The sequence below is a fragment of the Pleurodeles waltl genome, chromosome 4_2 (genome assembly GCF_031143425.1).
Source record: "Pleurodeles waltl isolate 20211129_DDA chromosome 4_2, aPleWal1.hap1.20221129, whole genome shotgun sequence".
Classification (NCBI taxonomy): domain Eukaryota; kingdom Metazoa; phylum Chordata; class Amphibia; order Caudata; family Salamandridae; genus Pleurodeles; species Pleurodeles waltl.
In genome coordinates, this window is record NC_090443.1 from 736,122,411 (window position 1) to 736,140,267 (window position 17,857).

The 17,857-nt window shown below is 42.4% G+C and overlaps 1 protein-coding gene across 2 annotated transcripts in view; it reads right to left on the reverse strand.

Annotated features, from left to right (window-relative positions):
- GLMN (glomulin, FKBP associated protein) overlaps window positions 1-17,857 on the reverse strand; it is a 318,240-nt gene that overhangs the window by 145,858 nt on the left and 154,525 nt on the right. For both annotated transcript variants that reach the window (XM_069232351.1, XM_069232352.1), the window contains 4 exons: window positions 14,810-14,899; window positions 12,759-12,800; window positions 12,574-12,647; window positions 12,295-12,379 (listed from right to left, as the gene is read on the reverse strand). In XM_069232351.1, coding sequence (XP_069088452.1) covers window positions 12,295-12,379; window positions 12,574-12,647; window positions 12,759-12,800; window positions 14,810-14,899 — 291 coding nt within the window. The remainder of the gene's footprint in view (window positions 1-12,294; window positions 12,380-12,573; window positions 12,648-12,758; window positions 12,801-14,809; window positions 14,900-17,857) is intronic.

The window sequence follows — 17,857 nt, forward strand, 5'->3', positions numbered from 1 at the left end:
TAGGCAGTGCTGCTAGCTGCTTCTCTGGCCCCAGGGGTAATTCCTCATTCTTAGTCCTCTAGGAAGAGCTCCAAGCTGCTTCTCTGGTCCCAGCAGTAATTGCTCAATCTAAGTCCGCTAGACAGTGCTGCTAGCTGCTTCTCTGGTCCCTGTTGTAATTCCTCATTCTTAGTCCTGTAGACAGTGCTGCAGCTGCTCCTCTGGCCCCAGTGGTAATTCCTCATAAGAAGTCCTCTAGACAGTGCTGCAGCTGCTTCTCTGGTCCCAGTGGTAATTCCCAATTCTTTGTCCTCTACACAGTGCTGCAGCTGCTTCTCTGGTTCCAGTAGTAATTCCTCATTCTTAGTTATGCAGACAGTGTTGCAGCTGCTTCTCTGTTCTCATGGGTAACTCCTCCATTCTAAGTCCTCTAGGCAACGCTGCAGATGTGTCTCTGTTCCCAGTGGTAATTCCCCATTCTTAAGTTCTCTAGACAGTGCAGCACGCTGCTTCTCTGTTCATACATCCACTATACTCCAAACCAAAACACATAGGTAAAAGGCAGTCATTTACAACGCCAATAGCTCCAACTCTCACAAATGCAAAACCTATTGCATTGCAAATACTTGTTTCAACATACTGCTGACCATAGTGTCTTGACATTTCAACTCAAAAGTCGTTAGACAGTGGGTTCTTACAAAGGTCCACTGTATTGCCTTGTGTATCTTTTAGTTAGTAATATTGACTTCTAATTAACTCCTTTTGAGCTGTTAAGTCTGGGAAGCTCTGTGTCCTGAAGAAACTCATCCATGTGTCAGCTTGTCTTTTTTTATTTGGCCAGGTCATCATTTTTCAGATTTGTCTCCATGTCAATGAATTTGCCATGTCCTTGCCCAGTACTGTAGCTATCTAGTGGGCTGCTAGTGTATCGGACGCTGAGTTATTATACTGTTTCTATACATAACTACTCTCAGGGTCTCTTAAGTCTTTTTACATAGTTCTTTTTAATGCTAGTTACTGAACCTCAAGTCAACTGAACTCGCCCATCCTTTTCCTTCTTTCTGTTATGGAACATAATAACATACACCTTTTTAATGAATGATTCCTGAAGGGTATTATTCAATATCATTCGATCCTTGTTGAGCGCAAAGTACTACTCCAACTTTTGTTCTAAATAGGTCAATAGTTCAGGGACCAGTGAGAGCACAGTATTTAATGGTCATAGTCTGGAGATTTACTGTTTATGTCCACATGAAATTAATAACAGTGGGGGGCAATGCCGAAGTACCCCTGGGAGAAACATAGCCTACTGAATCAGACAGGCATCTTTAGCACATACAAAGCAGTTGCCTAGTCTTGAGAATGAAGTGTGTACTGTAGAGAAAAACAAAGACTCCCTTAATTTCCCTTGTCTTGAACACTACATGTCAAGCATGCAAGCCTCAATACATTTCCCAACTGATATGGCCCCATTGTCTGTTGGGTCTTGTAGTGAATCCTATCTTGTTTTAATGGAGAACAGGAGTTAGCTTAGCCTTCTGGCTTGCAGACCTGTGCCCCCGTCACCTAGTGACTTTTACCATTCTTATCTTGCTCTGTTTTAGCACAATTATTTAATTATATCTTTCCATGATGGATGCATTGTCTCTAGTTAGGCCAATGTTTTAGTTTCACGTTATCAGTGTCACCGCCCTAAGGCGTCAATATCAAGCGACAAAGATAAACAAACTGTAGGTATCCACATTAGGTACTTTCCCTCTTCACGCCTTCAAGGGAATTGTTTATATAAATTGCCGTCTCAAGCATGTCTTGTTATCTATCGTTTGGGAACAGACCTACGTCAGGGGCCGAGCAGATCTGTGTAAATGCACCTCACTTAGAAAGATAGTCAGAGGGATTCTGACCAGACGCCATCGCATGTCGCCTTGATGCTGACCCAGTCTTCGTGTCCCTACGGATTCTGAGCTAGAGACCTCATTCCAAAGTAACGAGGGTTGGGGGGCTCTTCTCATGGACATGGCATTGGCAGATTAGGTTCACATTACTAGGGTATTAGGACATATTTCACATTATTGCAAGATGGTGGGGACTTCGTATTTATGACTCTCGTCTTCACAATTCTGTTTCTTGCACTGTTCATTATCTTAACCATTGCAGCCCATGCAACTTATAGTAGATTGCAGTTCTGTTAATAACACCTATTGAAAACTTTACTGCATCTCCTTCATTTCCTGGGTTTGCTGAGACATGTTGTTCTTGTGAGAAAGGGGTACTCTCCGTTTAACCACAACACTCTCCGAGATGTCACACTTTTGAGTCCATGTGTAAAGGCTGCCACAAATCACCATTTACTGTTTGGGTTTTTGGTGAGGTGCTGCTTGTGACCCGGGAGGGTTGGGACGACAGTTGCGACTTGTTGTAGGACTGGCATAATCGCTTACAAACATAAGTACTGTCATCCTTAAACCAGCAGTCTTGCCTAGAGCAAAAGTCAAAGTACGACAGTCTTTCATGTTGATTGACTCCACCCCTGGATCAACATCTCCAACCATAATTAGGCATCCAAATGGGATCTCTGCAGGTAATTTGACTTACAATTTGAAGAAATTCCCCTCAATGTAGTGGGGTGAGTAAGTTTAGGATCGTGGTTCTGTTCCTCTGGCATGCTTCAGCTACCATCCATAGAAACCTTTGACATCCATCTATTTTCATCAATGTGGAAGGGGTGCACAATATGGACAGCCCTCCAGAGTGGAAACATTGTTTGCAATTTCCTGTATCAAATTGCTATTTTCTCTCTTTAAGCGTTTTTATTCTTCGAACACTACATTCCCAGTTTTATACACTTTCATTTAACTCATCACTGCCCCTTTTTCAGGCTACTGATATACCATGGCATTTACTTGAGCCATACACCTTTCATCATTTTTAGGCCTGGCTACAGACAGCTTTAGCTGTCCAGCAGATTGCATGTCAGTACAACATACAGAAAGGAGCTTTGAGTCAGTCTCTCTCCAGCCACGAGCATATTTTAGCGAGCCTCGTTCAAGCATTACCTCACGGGGTCATCCTTTACATTTCTGGGGCCAGCTCATAGTATTTTGCGAATATATACATTTTTGGGCTTTGGAATTTGTGATGTGGACAGAAAGCAGTATCTAGATTGCAGCCATGCTTGCTAATTTGTTTTATTTTAGTATTAACATTCTGCAAAATAGTAGTCCTCCAACAAAAAACACACCGGTTCAAGACCAAAATCTTAACAATTGCAGTGTAAATACTGCAGCTTCCTAAGGTCGTTTCGAATTTCAATTAAACACCATATATATCATGTTTATTGTTGGTACGACAAAGGAGAGGAAAGTTAGGGGTCTACCCTTCCCCGCCACCTACCCATTGCTTTTGCTTGGCAAGCACTAAGGAGCATGGCTCCAATGCCAGTGGAATGGAGCTGCTGTACAAATAGCACAACAAACACAGAGTTAAAAGAGGCCAGTTGGACTGGCTTTCACAGTTGGCCAGAGGCCTGCATCTAGCCAACCAGAATAATGGATCTTGCAATGTACCACGTCAACATGAAAGCAATGCACGTGTCTCAGCAATTCACAATTCTCTATAGTAAACCATTATGAAAGTCAGCCAAAGGAAGCATTCTCATCTGCGTTCTTTCTGCTGTGCAATTCAAGAGAACTGAATTGGACAGGAAATGGGGAGAGCAGGCCAGCTAAGGTGGGTACAGGTTGAGCAGCAACACATTTTGCCAGGATACCGGATGCCCTGAGTGGGAACCAACCTGGCATAGCAAGATCGTCTCTCTTTATCTCTAGGTTCAGCTGGTATTTCTAGAGTTGAAACCGAACCAGGGTTGAAGGTTACATTTTTCAGAGTCGAGAATCCTCCATCTCCCAAAGCCTGTGCAATACAACACACTGGTTCCGGTCTGATTACTGTATGCTGCTAAACTGAAAGAACAAACCTACCTTGTATTTACACTCACCCTGCTGTTCAGGTGCCCAAGTAAACTCTGGTTAGCACCATGGGCAGCTATATAGTTTTGAGGTAGCTCCAGCTGTTGGTGCATGAGAGGGACAGTTTCAGCCTTGGCCTTAAGGAACTATAGGTTCTAAGTCTTCATACTTGCCCAAGTGCAGCCTTCTGTCATGGAGTGGTCTTCCTATCCTTCTTGCTTAAGTCAAAAGCAATGATGGATGGAATGCAGAATCAATCAATCATTCACCCCCCATTCACAGATCTGGGTTTAATCCATCAATTATTTTGCCCACTATGCCACCCCAGTTTGGACCCAGCCATATGCAAATCAGTCATGACCCTGTTCCCCATGGGAACAATCCAGCCTGAAATGCCAGGCTAAGTCCTCTCTGGACCAGAAACAAGCATCCTGGGACTGGTTTCAGGGTATCACCCTTCATCAGCCAGGCTAGCTTGAATCCAGTAGCATAGTGAGCCCGGTACCCATGTCTGGGCATACCCTTCCCACTTGGGGTGCAATGCAAAAAGAAAGTCAAAGGTTTTGCCAATCTCAGTGACTTTCAGCAAACATTCTTTATCTCTTCAGTCCTCAACCTTCAGCACCTGCAAATCTCATAATAATTGTAAAGGGACGACCTCTCATCCAGACCTACTGCCCTGTTTTTCAAATGTTTTATATTCTGGTGAGTTTCAATATGGTGAACCCTCCGACAAGGAGGTCAGTCCCTTTGCTTCCTTTCTGCAAGGTGTTTTGGAGAAGTATGTAATCAAATCTGCCTTTACTGAGATAATTATAGTTTGTATCAACAACTTGGATTTTTTATGGCACACAAGTCATCCCCAATTTACTGCGTTGGTTCTCAACCTTTTGTCTTCTGTGGACCCCCGCTTTATCATTATTAGAAGCCGGGGACCCCCACTGAACCATTATTGGAATTCAGGATTTGAATCACAAAACAACAAAACAATACACAACAAATACAGAAACAAGCATGCCATACAACACATACACAGATGACAACACATTTTATTTAATTTGCAAACAAATATAAATATAAAAAATAAAAATGTTAATAAGCAGGTTAAAGCTTTTCTAAGTTCAAGAAAATTAAATTGAAGCCACACAACACCCATACTATATTCTGTTTGATGCACATGCACTGCTCCTATGAATCAATCTGAGGATACTAATTTAATTTTTAGCCTCCAATTTCAAATTCCTTGGCATTTACAGTATGTTTTAAAGTTTTCAATTGCACATTTAGCCACTTTAATTATATGCACTTTATTAATCTGTTAACATTATTTACTTTTCCCAGCAGTCAGGGACCCACTGAGTAAGCTTTGCAGACCCCCAGGGGTTCCCAGACCACAGGTTGGGAGACATTGATTTATTGTGCTGTCTGCCAACTTTTTCACTTTTTTGTTTCTCTGTAAATGTTACAGTCTTTCTTGATGCAGAGGCCAAATTTTTTCTATTTTTTTTGCTAGGACACATGGTGCTAACTTGGCCACAATTTAGTTACATACTTGCAAGGCCTGTGTGACCTGAGGAATAGCTCTGCAGACTTTACACCCTACATAGGATACAAAAAAACTCAACAAGGCAAACCAGGCACTTCTCCAAGGTGTAGTTGCTACTCAATCAATAACATTTTTCAGTGACCCACAGCTAGGTACAAAGTGCTATAAAAAATGCTACTATGCAATACAGTACAAGTGAGCAAAAAGCTCCTCCCCACCAGGACAGGCGCAATCAACATGCTTTACTGGCCGACATTCAAAGACACTGAAGTAGTCTAGACCAGGAAAGGACATCTGTTGGGCTACTACTGTTGAGTGTCAATTGCCTATTTCTAGAGGTGAGGGCGTTGTTGATAGGGAGGGGGAAAGAAAGTGGGAAGAAACGAGACAGAGCAGATCGCAATGAATGTTAACTTGTGGAGACATACAGAAAAACTGTATTTTGCAAATCTAGCAGATCAGAGAAGAGGCGGGCTATGATTTAACAAAAGAAGAACTACCATATGTATGCCGTGCAGCATTCCTAGTCCAAAGCAGGGAGGCAGGGCGAGTCTTATTTTAATCTGTAGTCTGTTTTTAACCACAAATTGTCTTTTCACTACTAATAATAAAAGCAGACATTGCATGGGATCAAATTCTGGAATGCCAAAAGGGGGATCCTCATATACACTAGAAAGAGCAATTATCTCTGCAGCGTAAGATTGAGTAATGAACTTGCATGGTTGGGTGAAGACAGGAGGTTACATGGGGAGGTCAATTTTTAATATGCTCTGAGGGCAGCTACCTGCCAACGCTTCATCAGTTGCTCTTCCATATGCAGGGTGATGGACTCACTAGGGTTTGTGCCATTAACCAACTAGAGGTAGCACAGCAGGTGCTCATCTTCATTTGTGACCCTGAGATTGGCTTGGATGTAAACCCCTGCACCAAATGTTAGCATGCTTTCGCCTATGAGGAGTAGGTGAAATCCCGGCCTTTAAAGATTGGGATGTTTTTGCTTAGGTTATGTAGCTTGTTTGCTTTTTTCCATGCTGTTTTGTACAGCAGAATCTCCTCTCCTGCACTTACAGAGGTGCATGGTTACTGCTCATGTTACCAACATATAAGGCTAGAATGGTGCTCGTTATATGGCTATGACTTTTAGTCTCTCTAACCCAAACCAGGACTACCAATAATGCAAACCAACCTATTAGACGCCCGTCTCTTTCCCCCTCCCTTCTTTCTCCCTTTACATGTCTCTCACACTCTCGGGTCATTCATGTGCAGAATCAAGATCAACATGTTACTTGCTGTTGGTTATGTGTTTTTTGTTGAATTCTCTAACTGCAGATTCGTCACCTTCTAAATTCCACAAGGTGGTAGGCTGGATCTACCACTATTTCAGCTTTCCATCTCACATTTGTCAGGTGGCACCATCTGACTCCATTGCAACACCGCACCACCACCGGAAGTGACAGACCTGAGCTTTGCAAAGTTGCCACCGATACGCGCACTGAAATCATTTTTTTTAATCAACCTATCTACACCCTCAGCGAATGACCAGCAATTATAGTTTGCTAACTTGCCAGTCTGCCAAAACTAAAGTACAACCTTTTTAGAATCTTAAATGTCCGCTCCACGGAATGGGGAGGAGGTAGGGCATTGACGAATCTGGGTTAGATAAGAGTATCAACCAGAAAGAGCATCACCCAAACATATGTTCTTCTGATGGCTACTTCAAACCACAGTTTCCTCACAATTTGTGTAAATACCAAAACACTACCTCCCAAAAGACAGAGTATGAGGAGTGGAATTTACACCACAGAATTATGCAGAACTGAACAGACAAAATGTCAATATCTATGAACTTTAAAACTGAGGCAGTAATGGCTGGCAAAAGTAGTGATGTAGCAGCCATGTGGCCTTCTGGCAGATATTAAACATCGGAACACAGTTCACCAGTGCCGTCATGGCAGCTCAGGCTCCGGTAGAATGTGCCCGAAGATAAGTGTCCTTCCTGGCCAGGGCATAGCATTTTTTTTTTTTTTAGGTACAGCATAATCTATCTGGACAAGATTTGCTTTGGAACCATCAGACCTTCCTTAGCACCGTCAAAACCAATAAATGATTGGATATCCACTTGGTGATCCTAAGGGTGCTTGAAGTAAACACAATGAGCTCTTTTTGATTGAAGTTTCTCCTTGTTAGAGGGATGAGGCAGAGAGAAAAATTCAGGTAGATTGGTGAACTGTGTGACATAGAAGGGTTACAGCACTTTCAGCAGAAAGGAAGCACAAGACCATAGCAACAATTTATCATTGAAAAAGGTGGTGTAAAGAGATTGCACTGACAGTGCCCGCAGCTCACTAACAGGACACACAGAAGTAATCGTGATGAATACCACCATTTTAATGATCAATAATCTCAATGAACAATTATGCATATGTACAAAGGGTGTGCACAGCAATGATGTTTGGAACAAGTTACGATTCCACAGAAGCATAATAAAGGGTGCAGGAGAGACGATATAGGTAAGACCTTTTTAAGATACGCATCACAAATGGCTACCTGAATAACAAAGGTTGGTCGTGCAAATGCAGAAAGGTCTGACATTTTGGCTCCAGAGGGATCAACCTACAGGTCTCTGCACCAGGTGAGTACCAGAATAAATGGATTTTGTGGATGGGTGAAGAGCCGCAAGGATAATAGCTACTACTTCTGCAGGCAGATGAAACCCACTTAGCTGGTCCTGCTCAATCTCCAAGCACTGAGGAATAGATTATGAAGATCAGAGTGCAGAACCCTATCCTGTTGCTGGACAGAGGGTCCGCCCTAAGAGGTAGATGGAGCAGAGGGCAAATGATCAGGGTCAGGTGGTCTGAGGACCACAAACTCCTGCACAATCTAGGACTTTCAGGATGCGCTGGGATCAGTATTCTCTGTTCTTCTTCAGACTCCGGAAAGAAGAGACAGAGATGGGAAGGCATACAGGAAATTGGAGTCCCACTAAAAGCAGAATACATCTCCAAGGCATCCTTGAGGAAGAAACTCCAGCATACAGTAAGGGTAAAACTGATCATTCTCCGCAGCAGTGAAAAGATAAATCCAAGGCACACCTCGTTGGGCAAAGATGACATATACATGGATGGATAAAACACTTATAAATTAGTGGCGTGATGGATGATTGCATGGTTGGCTGAGGTTGATACGCAGGCGTGGCTGCAGTCCTGTTAATGGCGGGAAGCTGCTTTCCTCTCTTGCCACTGTTGCTTGCTCACTCAGTGATGAATTCACCCATTCATCCATGTGCCAGTCAATCATCTATTCATCCTTCTGTGGGAGGCACTGATGTCCACATCAGCAAACACAGCCTAATATCTGGTTAAGGCATACAACGAAAGTGCCATATTATGCACTTTATGTCAGCAGAGTGTGCTGGGCCATGATGGAATGATGCTAAGAAAGGTGGCCGTCCCTACCCCAATGTTGTGTGTGTTTAAGCCCTTGCACCTATTGATCTTGAATACAGTTTTAAGGAGTATATGTACCTGAGTCCACAGCAAATTAAAGGACTTTACAAACCATTCACACTGAATCAGGAAAAACGTGAACACATTTGTGAAACACATAGGATAACGGTTCATAATTTAGGACATAGATTCATAAACATGACTACAAAGTAGCACCGTTAAAGGGAGAAAATAGCAGAGGAAAGAGGTCAGAGAGAAAAATTAAAGGAAATCATTTGTAAAGTCTGCTCTTGGAAGGGGTTGTTTTTGAAACATGAGGACAAGTTTGTTTGGTATAATATTTTTCAATATGTTCAACAACAAAGTTAAAGCACAGGAAAGCAGCAACCACAATCTATAATGAATTTGAGACACTATTATGATATGGTCTACTTCAAAAGGGTGGTTGCTACCCTGTATAGCAGATATGTAAAAATTGGAAAACTGTATATGAAACAAGGATTCTGTCTGTGGCAGCCTTCTGAAAATCTTACCAAACGTTTTCTCCAGAGATCACTCATGCTTCAAAGTGTATGGATGGAACTCAACAAAATTTGGGCTGGCGAATTTCCAAATGGGAGGCATCCACTATTCCGAAACAATGGTTTTACCCAAAACTACAGATGCTGCAGAAACAATTCTAGGAAACTTCGAAAAGCTTCTGGATACAATGGGCCTCATTATGACCCTGGCGGCCGGCGGTAACACTGCCAACAGGCTGGTGGTGTTCCGCCAGCTATTATGACCGTGGCGCAATAGCCACGGCCATACCGCCTGCGGTCATTATCAAGCACCGCTGCCCAAGGGATTATGAGTCCCTGACCGCCAGCCTGGCCACAGTGGTAAACACCACCATGGAAAGGCTGGTGGTAAGGGGGACTTGGGGTGCTCCTGCACTGCCTGTGCACTTAGAATAGGCAGTGCAGGGGCCCCCAGGCATAGCCCCGTTGTGCATTTCACTGCACCCGCTGCACATCAGCATTGCCGCAGGCTCTATTACGAGCCGGCAGCAATGTTGATGCGACTTTTCCACTGGGCCAGCGGATGGTAACAATGTTACTGCCCGCTGGCCCAGCAGCAAAGTCGTAATAAGGAGCCAGAAATACCACCAGCACTTTTCTGGTATTCTGGCTCCCGCAGCCTCGGCGGTCTTTTGAAAAGACCGTTGAGGTTGTAATGAGGGCCAATGTCATTACAAACCCATTCTAAACAACCACAGACTCATAAATTGCCAGAAAACAAAACAAAAAGGTATACAACTTTAAAAATCACTTGTACAAATAGATGCACAACACTTAGAAAAATAGGTTGGAAGTAGGAATTTGGCAAGTTTAAGAATCCAGTCTGCAGACTGAACGTTTTGCAGACGTGATTATTGATTGGCAGAGGTGAAAGACAAAGAAATGTTCTTCAAATGGCTACCCCTACACATGAACCGCACCATGACACAGGCCCTCATCACCAGAACACTGCCCTCTACGTAGGAATCGCCGCACACCTCCTACAGAGACTTCAACCTATACAGAATGCAGCAGCCAGATTCATCCTCTGCCTTCCCAGACGAACCCACATCACACCTCATCACAGGCAACTCCACCGGCTCCCCGTACAGTAGAGATGCCAATGCAAGCTGCTGACCCACGCACACAAGGCTCTACACAACCAAGACCTGTGTACATTAACCACCACCTGAACTTCATCCAACCATCAAGAATACTATGCTCTGCCTCCTTTTCACATGCCCATACTCCTCGCATCTACCGAAGCAGAAGTGGAGGATGCTCCTTCTCTATCGCAGCAAAGACCTGGAACAGCCTCCCCATGCACCTCCGGACTGGGAAACGGCCTAAACTATGCAGGCACAGCCATGTGTACAGGAAGACTGCAAGCTGATCAACACTTGCCTGAACAATGCATATGTCTTAACTACACACTTGCGTAGTTAAGGCAGGCCCCATATGCGTAGTTAGGCAATGGTCTGGCTGTGCAGATGGGCAGGCAAGCAGGAAGAAGCAGGAAGATGAATCGGTCGAGATAAGTGGGGCTGTTTTTTTTCGTTTTTTTTTTTTTAGGGGTGGCTGGAGGTTTTTGTTTTACAATTTTTTATTTATGGGGTGCCCTTAGGGCTCGAGGTAGATTAAAGGGCAGGGGGGCAAGGGGTTGGGGTAGTTTGGTGGATGTAAGGGCCAGGGGAGGGGGTCTCTTGGGGTAATTTGGGGCAGTAATGAGGGGTGCATGGGGGCTTTTAGTGCTCAGGTCGGGGTAGTTTTTGGAATTTAGGGCTCGGGTGTGGGTAGGGGTAGATTTGGGGGTAGAGGGTAGTTTTCTGGATTTAGGCCTCAGGTGGGCTGGGTAGTTTTATGAGTAGGGGCGGATGGCTGGTGTGTTTTAGCGCTCTGGGTGCAGAGGGGGGGGGGCAAGTTAGATTTAAGGGTAGAGGGGGCTGGGGTAGTTTTGTGGATTTAGGCCTTCAGGTACTTTTAGGAGGAGTGAAGGTCGGGGTAGTTTTTTTTTAGGTTTAGGGTCGTAGGGCGGGGTAGTTTTAAGTACAGGGGCGTGTTAGAATGCAGGGCAGGGTGGGAATTTACCACGCATATTACTTTACCACATATGCTTTTACAACAAAATTTGTTGTAAAGGCAAGAGTGTTAAAACCATGCGTGGTAAGGACGCATCGTGGTTCTGACTGTGTTGTTGAGGCATGTGTTGTTTTTCTATGCGTGGTCGTACCATACAACCCTCCGGACTATCAATTCACTTCCCGAATTCCGAATGGTCTTCAAGACCTGGCTGTTCGAATAAGCCTCCGGGACCTGCAAGCACCTGGATACCCTATCGGGTGATTAACAACGCCTTATAAACCCTGATTGATTAACTGAGAATAGCTGCTTATATCTTAAGAAAAAAAGCTCCTCTTACATGACGTCAAGGGCACCTTTAGACCCACCAAACCAAATCTGGGGCTATCAGCTTTGCAGAGCAGTGAAGGAAGAACCATTTTGGAAACGGCTTAAATAGTACCACTTGAGCTTAAATGCGGTAAGAGGTATTTAATAGAAATTAAAATATTTTCATATTGTGATACACACATTAACTACATGTTGTAGTAAACATAAGTACTGGTACAGCAAAGAAGTGAATTCCTTTTGAGACACAATCTTCTCAGGGACCACAAAACCCATCAGAAAGAGTCATACTCACCAGACAAAGCATGACACAACTTGAAACCAGCATGCTAAAGGCTAATTATTAGGCAGTGTTACAAAAGCAAAACACATGGGATTTAAATTAGGTTACTGAAATACATTCTCACCTTTAGTGATACATCTATTTGATTCTTGATGTTTTGAATAATATAGCCTTCGACACCAGCATGATTACTTGTCTTCAACAAACACCTGTAAAGTAATGTATGATTACATTTAAGAATGTTTAAGCTTTCTGGCTGCTTTTTCTAAGTAACAACCCACCACTGAATGTTTGCAAATCCCCAGATTAATATATACATTATTATTATTACTCCTGAAAACAACAATAATAATATAAATGGTGAAAAAGACAATGCTACTACTAGTAATAATCCTTACAGTACCTGAGTAGCTTATATTTTCCTCCGGGTTCAAATTTGTCAATATACATCTGCAATATCTTTAAACTTTTCTTTCTCTAGAGGGAAAATGGAAATGTGAGACACAATATGGATGGACATCTAAATATTTTAAGTAAAAACTCATGCATGTCTGTATCTGTGACTTACATACCATGTTATATACATACCAGATGCTCAATCGGGCAAAGTGTCATCACTTTCACTAAATCCTGCATTTAGAAATAAGTGTTCTGTTACTGTGGTTTTGAATTCGTATATTATGCATAAACAATCACAATACAATTCTGAAACAAAGTGTGAAATACAAAATGTTCAAAGTATATAAATAAATTTACAATCATCATGATTGTTATTATTTATTCAGAAGACCATCTTTCTAACTAAACGCTGCACTTGTCACACAAATTAGTTGACTATTCCACTTTAAGGTCATGGAGTGTCCCCTGAGGCTTTATGTTTGTCTTCTATATTAATATTTAGTCTGGGGTATCTATAATGTCAGTGTTTGGAAGGTGTTATTTTATTGTCTATGCTGCAGTAAGCAGTCAGGTTTTAGGCACCTCCTAGCAGATTTAGTTATGTCATTGTTGTACCCAGTGTGTGAAGCCCCAAATCTAAACTATGTATGTTTGATCAAAGGTCAAATGCTGCAATTTCCACATAGGTAGTGGCCCATGACACTGGGAAAGTCCCAAAGGACAAGTTGTCTGGGGTAGTTTGCAGTAGTTTTTGGCCTTCTGCGTACTAACATGTATTTGAAGTTTCATACCCATTTAAAGGTGAATAGCAGTTTCTTGAAGTTGTTTTTGTCAATATTAGCATGTGCCGGTGCTTCATGATGAATTTCTGAAGAGGTAGTGAACCATATTATTCTAGAGTTTCTGGAGTCTTTAGGTACGTCTCCAGAAGTGTTTTCCTATGGTTGTTGCATATGCTATATATATTACATTTGTAAGATATTGTTTTTCGTTAAACCTGGAGACGTGATGTTATTTATATCTAACTTGTAAAAACTTGCCCAAAAGGCCGGTTTCCTCTTAGTGATCATGAGCGCTGAGTCTCATAGCACATTAAAGAGTTCCAATCAGTGTCTCCAGTGCAAACGTGCATCCCTAACTTGCCTCACTGTGGAATGACCAAGAGGCCAAGGAAGGTGGGGCTGGTGTGGCTCATGCAGTTGGTGAATCGGAGATGATGTTCACAACTTTATCTCCTGCCCATCAGAGGAAGATAGTTAACATATTTTTGCCATGTCGTTACACTGATTTTGAAAATATTAGTCTTGTTGAATATGTATTTGGTTTCAAGCTAGTGCATATACAGATTCACTAGACCTAGGACACATGTAGTGCCAGTTGAAATATATGTAAGTAAAGGGTATATTCAAACTGAAAGTAATTATCAGTAATGGCACAGGAAAGCACAGTCAATCAGGAAGGATACAGGGGTGATTGATGTCCAAACTTCCTTTCTCAGGAGGTGTATTAAGGTAGATACCAAACATGTATTAATGGTTCCAACACCATTCCTTTGCTCCAATGAAAACTTACAAAGTGAAAATTTTACGAAAACCTGTTCCAGGTAAGCCTTTGGGCATAGGCATACCATTTAGTTCTGAAAAAAGAAATCAGTAATAGAATACCTAATTTAGTTGATCTGTTCCACTCAGTATTTAACTGTAGTGTACGATGCCTTTCTATTATTGGACAATACAGGAGGGTCGCTGATGTACAACTACACTTTGAGGGGGGCTTGCTCCAACTAATACAAAAGATAGTGCTGCCCCTGTCCAAGCGTTTCACATCAAATATACTTTACTGTTTGGTTTTGAATTGTTTGGCAATCTGTAGTTTACATTGTCTCATTTAAATTGCACTTAAAGTACACAAATTGTGACTTTATTTTCATAACATCTTACGAAATTGTCATATTTCTTTGTTCTTGTAGTCTTTGAGTTTGTGTTATTGTATCACCATAACAGATACTTTTGCTGAATACTTGACTTACAGAAGTGTTAGCAAGTTGAGTGCTTCACATGAGGTTCTGACACAAATACTAATACTTGATGATGATATTATGGATTGTAAAATATATTAATGATTCTTGCTTGTATAACTGAAACCTAATGACAATTACATTGGTTCTACACTTTGCTTTAAAGAAAATTGATAATGCTTTAAAAGGCATACCATCTGTTAACAGTATTTTTGGAAATTACCTGTGGTATGCTAAGAAATATTCTAATTTCCAAGTACTCAGGAGGAAGACTGCAATCATCCACTCTCAGTAAGCTGTTTTCAAATAAATCCTGCAGCAAAAACATACATTGTAGATAGAAAATATGGCACAATATTATGTAACAATAGAAGCAGACATTTCTGTCACAGTAATGATAATAAATACATTGACATAAAACATGGTGTGCCACAGAGTTGTTATAAATCCAACCACTTTCCCTTTTTATCAAGTAGGTACATTTGACATTCACCTTAAATAAAATGAGGACAAATTCTAATATCGCAGGTTCATGCAAAACCTCAAACATGCTCAGAAACTGAGGACTAAATTTATGCAACTAGTTCACAACTTTGGGACAATAAATTCCCTTCCGTTTTTTGGTGGAAACAGGTGGTGGGGCTGCAAGGTGCATATCAATCATTGTGTTTATTTGATTGTTTTCATTTCTGAGGTTGCTATGCAGAGCTTTTCATAGTTTGCTGCTGTCTTAAGATTTAGCTTTTTGCAATCATCTCCAAAACTGTCAGTACATATTACCCTCCACGCACAACCTTCGGCCATACACAGCTGGAGAACCCAGATATAGTACCTCACAAACAGGTGCTTTGAGAGGCACAACTTCTGAGGCAGCTGTAAATGGCCTTTGACTGTGTAATGCTGCTTCAATTATTCATTTTCAAATTCAATAATCCCCCAAAATCCTGAATCCATAGAACCCCCAGTGTTTACAGCCAAAGGCTGACCCTTCACATAGCATTCATACCTCTAAAATCTTGGTCAATTTGTAGTCACAGGTCATTTGATCAATGATGTAATCTCAGCTGTCATCATCCGCTTTGTATGAAATTTCATTATTGATGTCATTAATGATATAGTGTGGGAAGACATGAGCACTGCATGAGTTATAGTTTCCGAAGCTAACCACAACTGTACTATTTCAAGGATTTTTAGGTCTTGTTGTTTTAATATTTACATTTTGGATCCTCAAACGCTGCACAGAGCCAGATCCACAGGATTGTAAATAAATGGCCAGGATATTGAGAAATAACTCTCTTATTAACTGTTAAAAGCCTGTCCAACATCTTGCTGTAATACAAAAAACTACAGTACAGATTTACAGCCAACTCAAAAAGGCCCAATTCAGGCAGGAGACTCCCGGTGTTTTCAAGCCCAAAAGGGCTTTACGTGATCTGTCTACTGACTAAAAAAATCCTCTTTTTTTTTTATCTGTCTATTGACTAAAATGTCCTCTTTGTCAGTGTAATTCAATGGGGACAATCAATTCCTCAGTTTCTGTTTTCAAAATCTCTCTCTTACCAAGTTCGAAATGTGGCAAGTATGGTACATTGCATCACTGAGGGCAGGAGGAATGGAGTAGGGACATGGACTCGGATAGCAGAGGGAGGTAGGGAGATGAGCAGGGGCACCAAACTGACCTTACAGGGCAGGCGGGATGGCAGTGCAGCAGAACGGACCATGGAAAACAACAGGGGGGGGACTGGGCCATGGACATGGACAACAGAAAGCAGAGGGGAAAGAGGCAAGGGCAGCAAGCTGACCATACCAGACAGACAGGAGAGACAGTTGCAGCATAACAGCCCTTGAAGGGAAGGGGTAGGGGCACGACAAAGGACCAGACAAGGCAGGAGGGAGGGGATAGGGGACTGCACATTGAAAAAAAGGGCAAGGGAAAAGGGGGCAGGGCTGGAGCAGCAAGCTGACCATGGAGGGTAGGTGGGATGGGCACTGGAAGCACAACACACCATACAGGGCAACAGTCAGACTATAATGGCATACACACAGACAACAAAGGGAAGGTGGACGGGGGTCAGGGGCAGCAAGCGAACCACTCAGGGCAGGTGGGAGGGGCTGCAGCAGCACAGTAGGCCATGCATGGCAAGCGGGAAGGTTAGTGGCAGCACAATGGCCATGGTAGGCATGAGGGAGCGCTAATGTATTACATAGACAGAACAAAAGCATTTTGTAAAACTAAACAATTGTTCGTTGCTTTTCCATTTATTAGCATAACAATACCTTGTTGTCGGTTTCCTTGCCTGTTTAATGACTTCCGTACACTCATTTGAAAGGATTAGATAGCCAAATTCTAAAACTTCAGGAACCAGATTGCTAGGTTGAGCAATGCTGGATTGGGGTGTCTGATCTGCTGTTTGTGTTGTGTTAACAGATCTGGTCTGTTTGGGAGTTTGATGTGAGGTACTATTGAGAAGTCCAACAGTCTGGTGTACCATAGTTGGCGAGCCCACATTGGTGCTATGAGTGTTTGTTTTGACTCCGTTTGTTGACTAGGAAAGGAATGAGCCGGAGAGGGGGAGAAGCATAAGCAAATGATCCATAGAGCATTGCCCTTGGACTGAGGGTGTGGGTACCTGGATGCGAAGTTTTGGCATTTTGCGTTTTGTTGCAAACAGATCTATGTCTGGTGTTCCCCAGCGGTAGAAGTAATCTTGTAGAATCTGGGGATGTATTTCCCACTCATGAGTTTGCTGGTGATCTCGACTGAGATTGTCGACTAAATGATTGTGAATGCCTGGTATATATTGTGCTATCAGGCGAATGTTGTTGTGAATTGCACAATGCCAAATTTTTTGTGCTACGAGACACAGTTGTGACGAGTGTGTCCCCCCTTGTTTGTTTAAATAGTACATTGTTGTCATATTGTCTGTTTTGACAAGAATGTGTTTGTGGACTAGAAGGGGTTGAAAGGCTTTTAGTGCTAGAAAGACTGCTAGTAGTTCTAAGAGATTTATGTGAAGTTGTTTTTGTTGACTGTCCCATTGACCTTGTATACTGTGATTGTTGAGGTGTACTCCCCACCCAATCATGGAAGCGTCTGTTGTGATAATGGCGTGAGGCACTGGGTCTTGAAATGGCCGCCCTTTGTTTAAATTTACAGGGTTCCACCATTGAAGCGAAGAGTGTGTTTGGTGGTCTATCAACACTAGATCTTGATGTTGACCCTGTGCCTGCGTCCATTGTTTTGCTAGGCACTGTTGTAAGGGCCGCATGT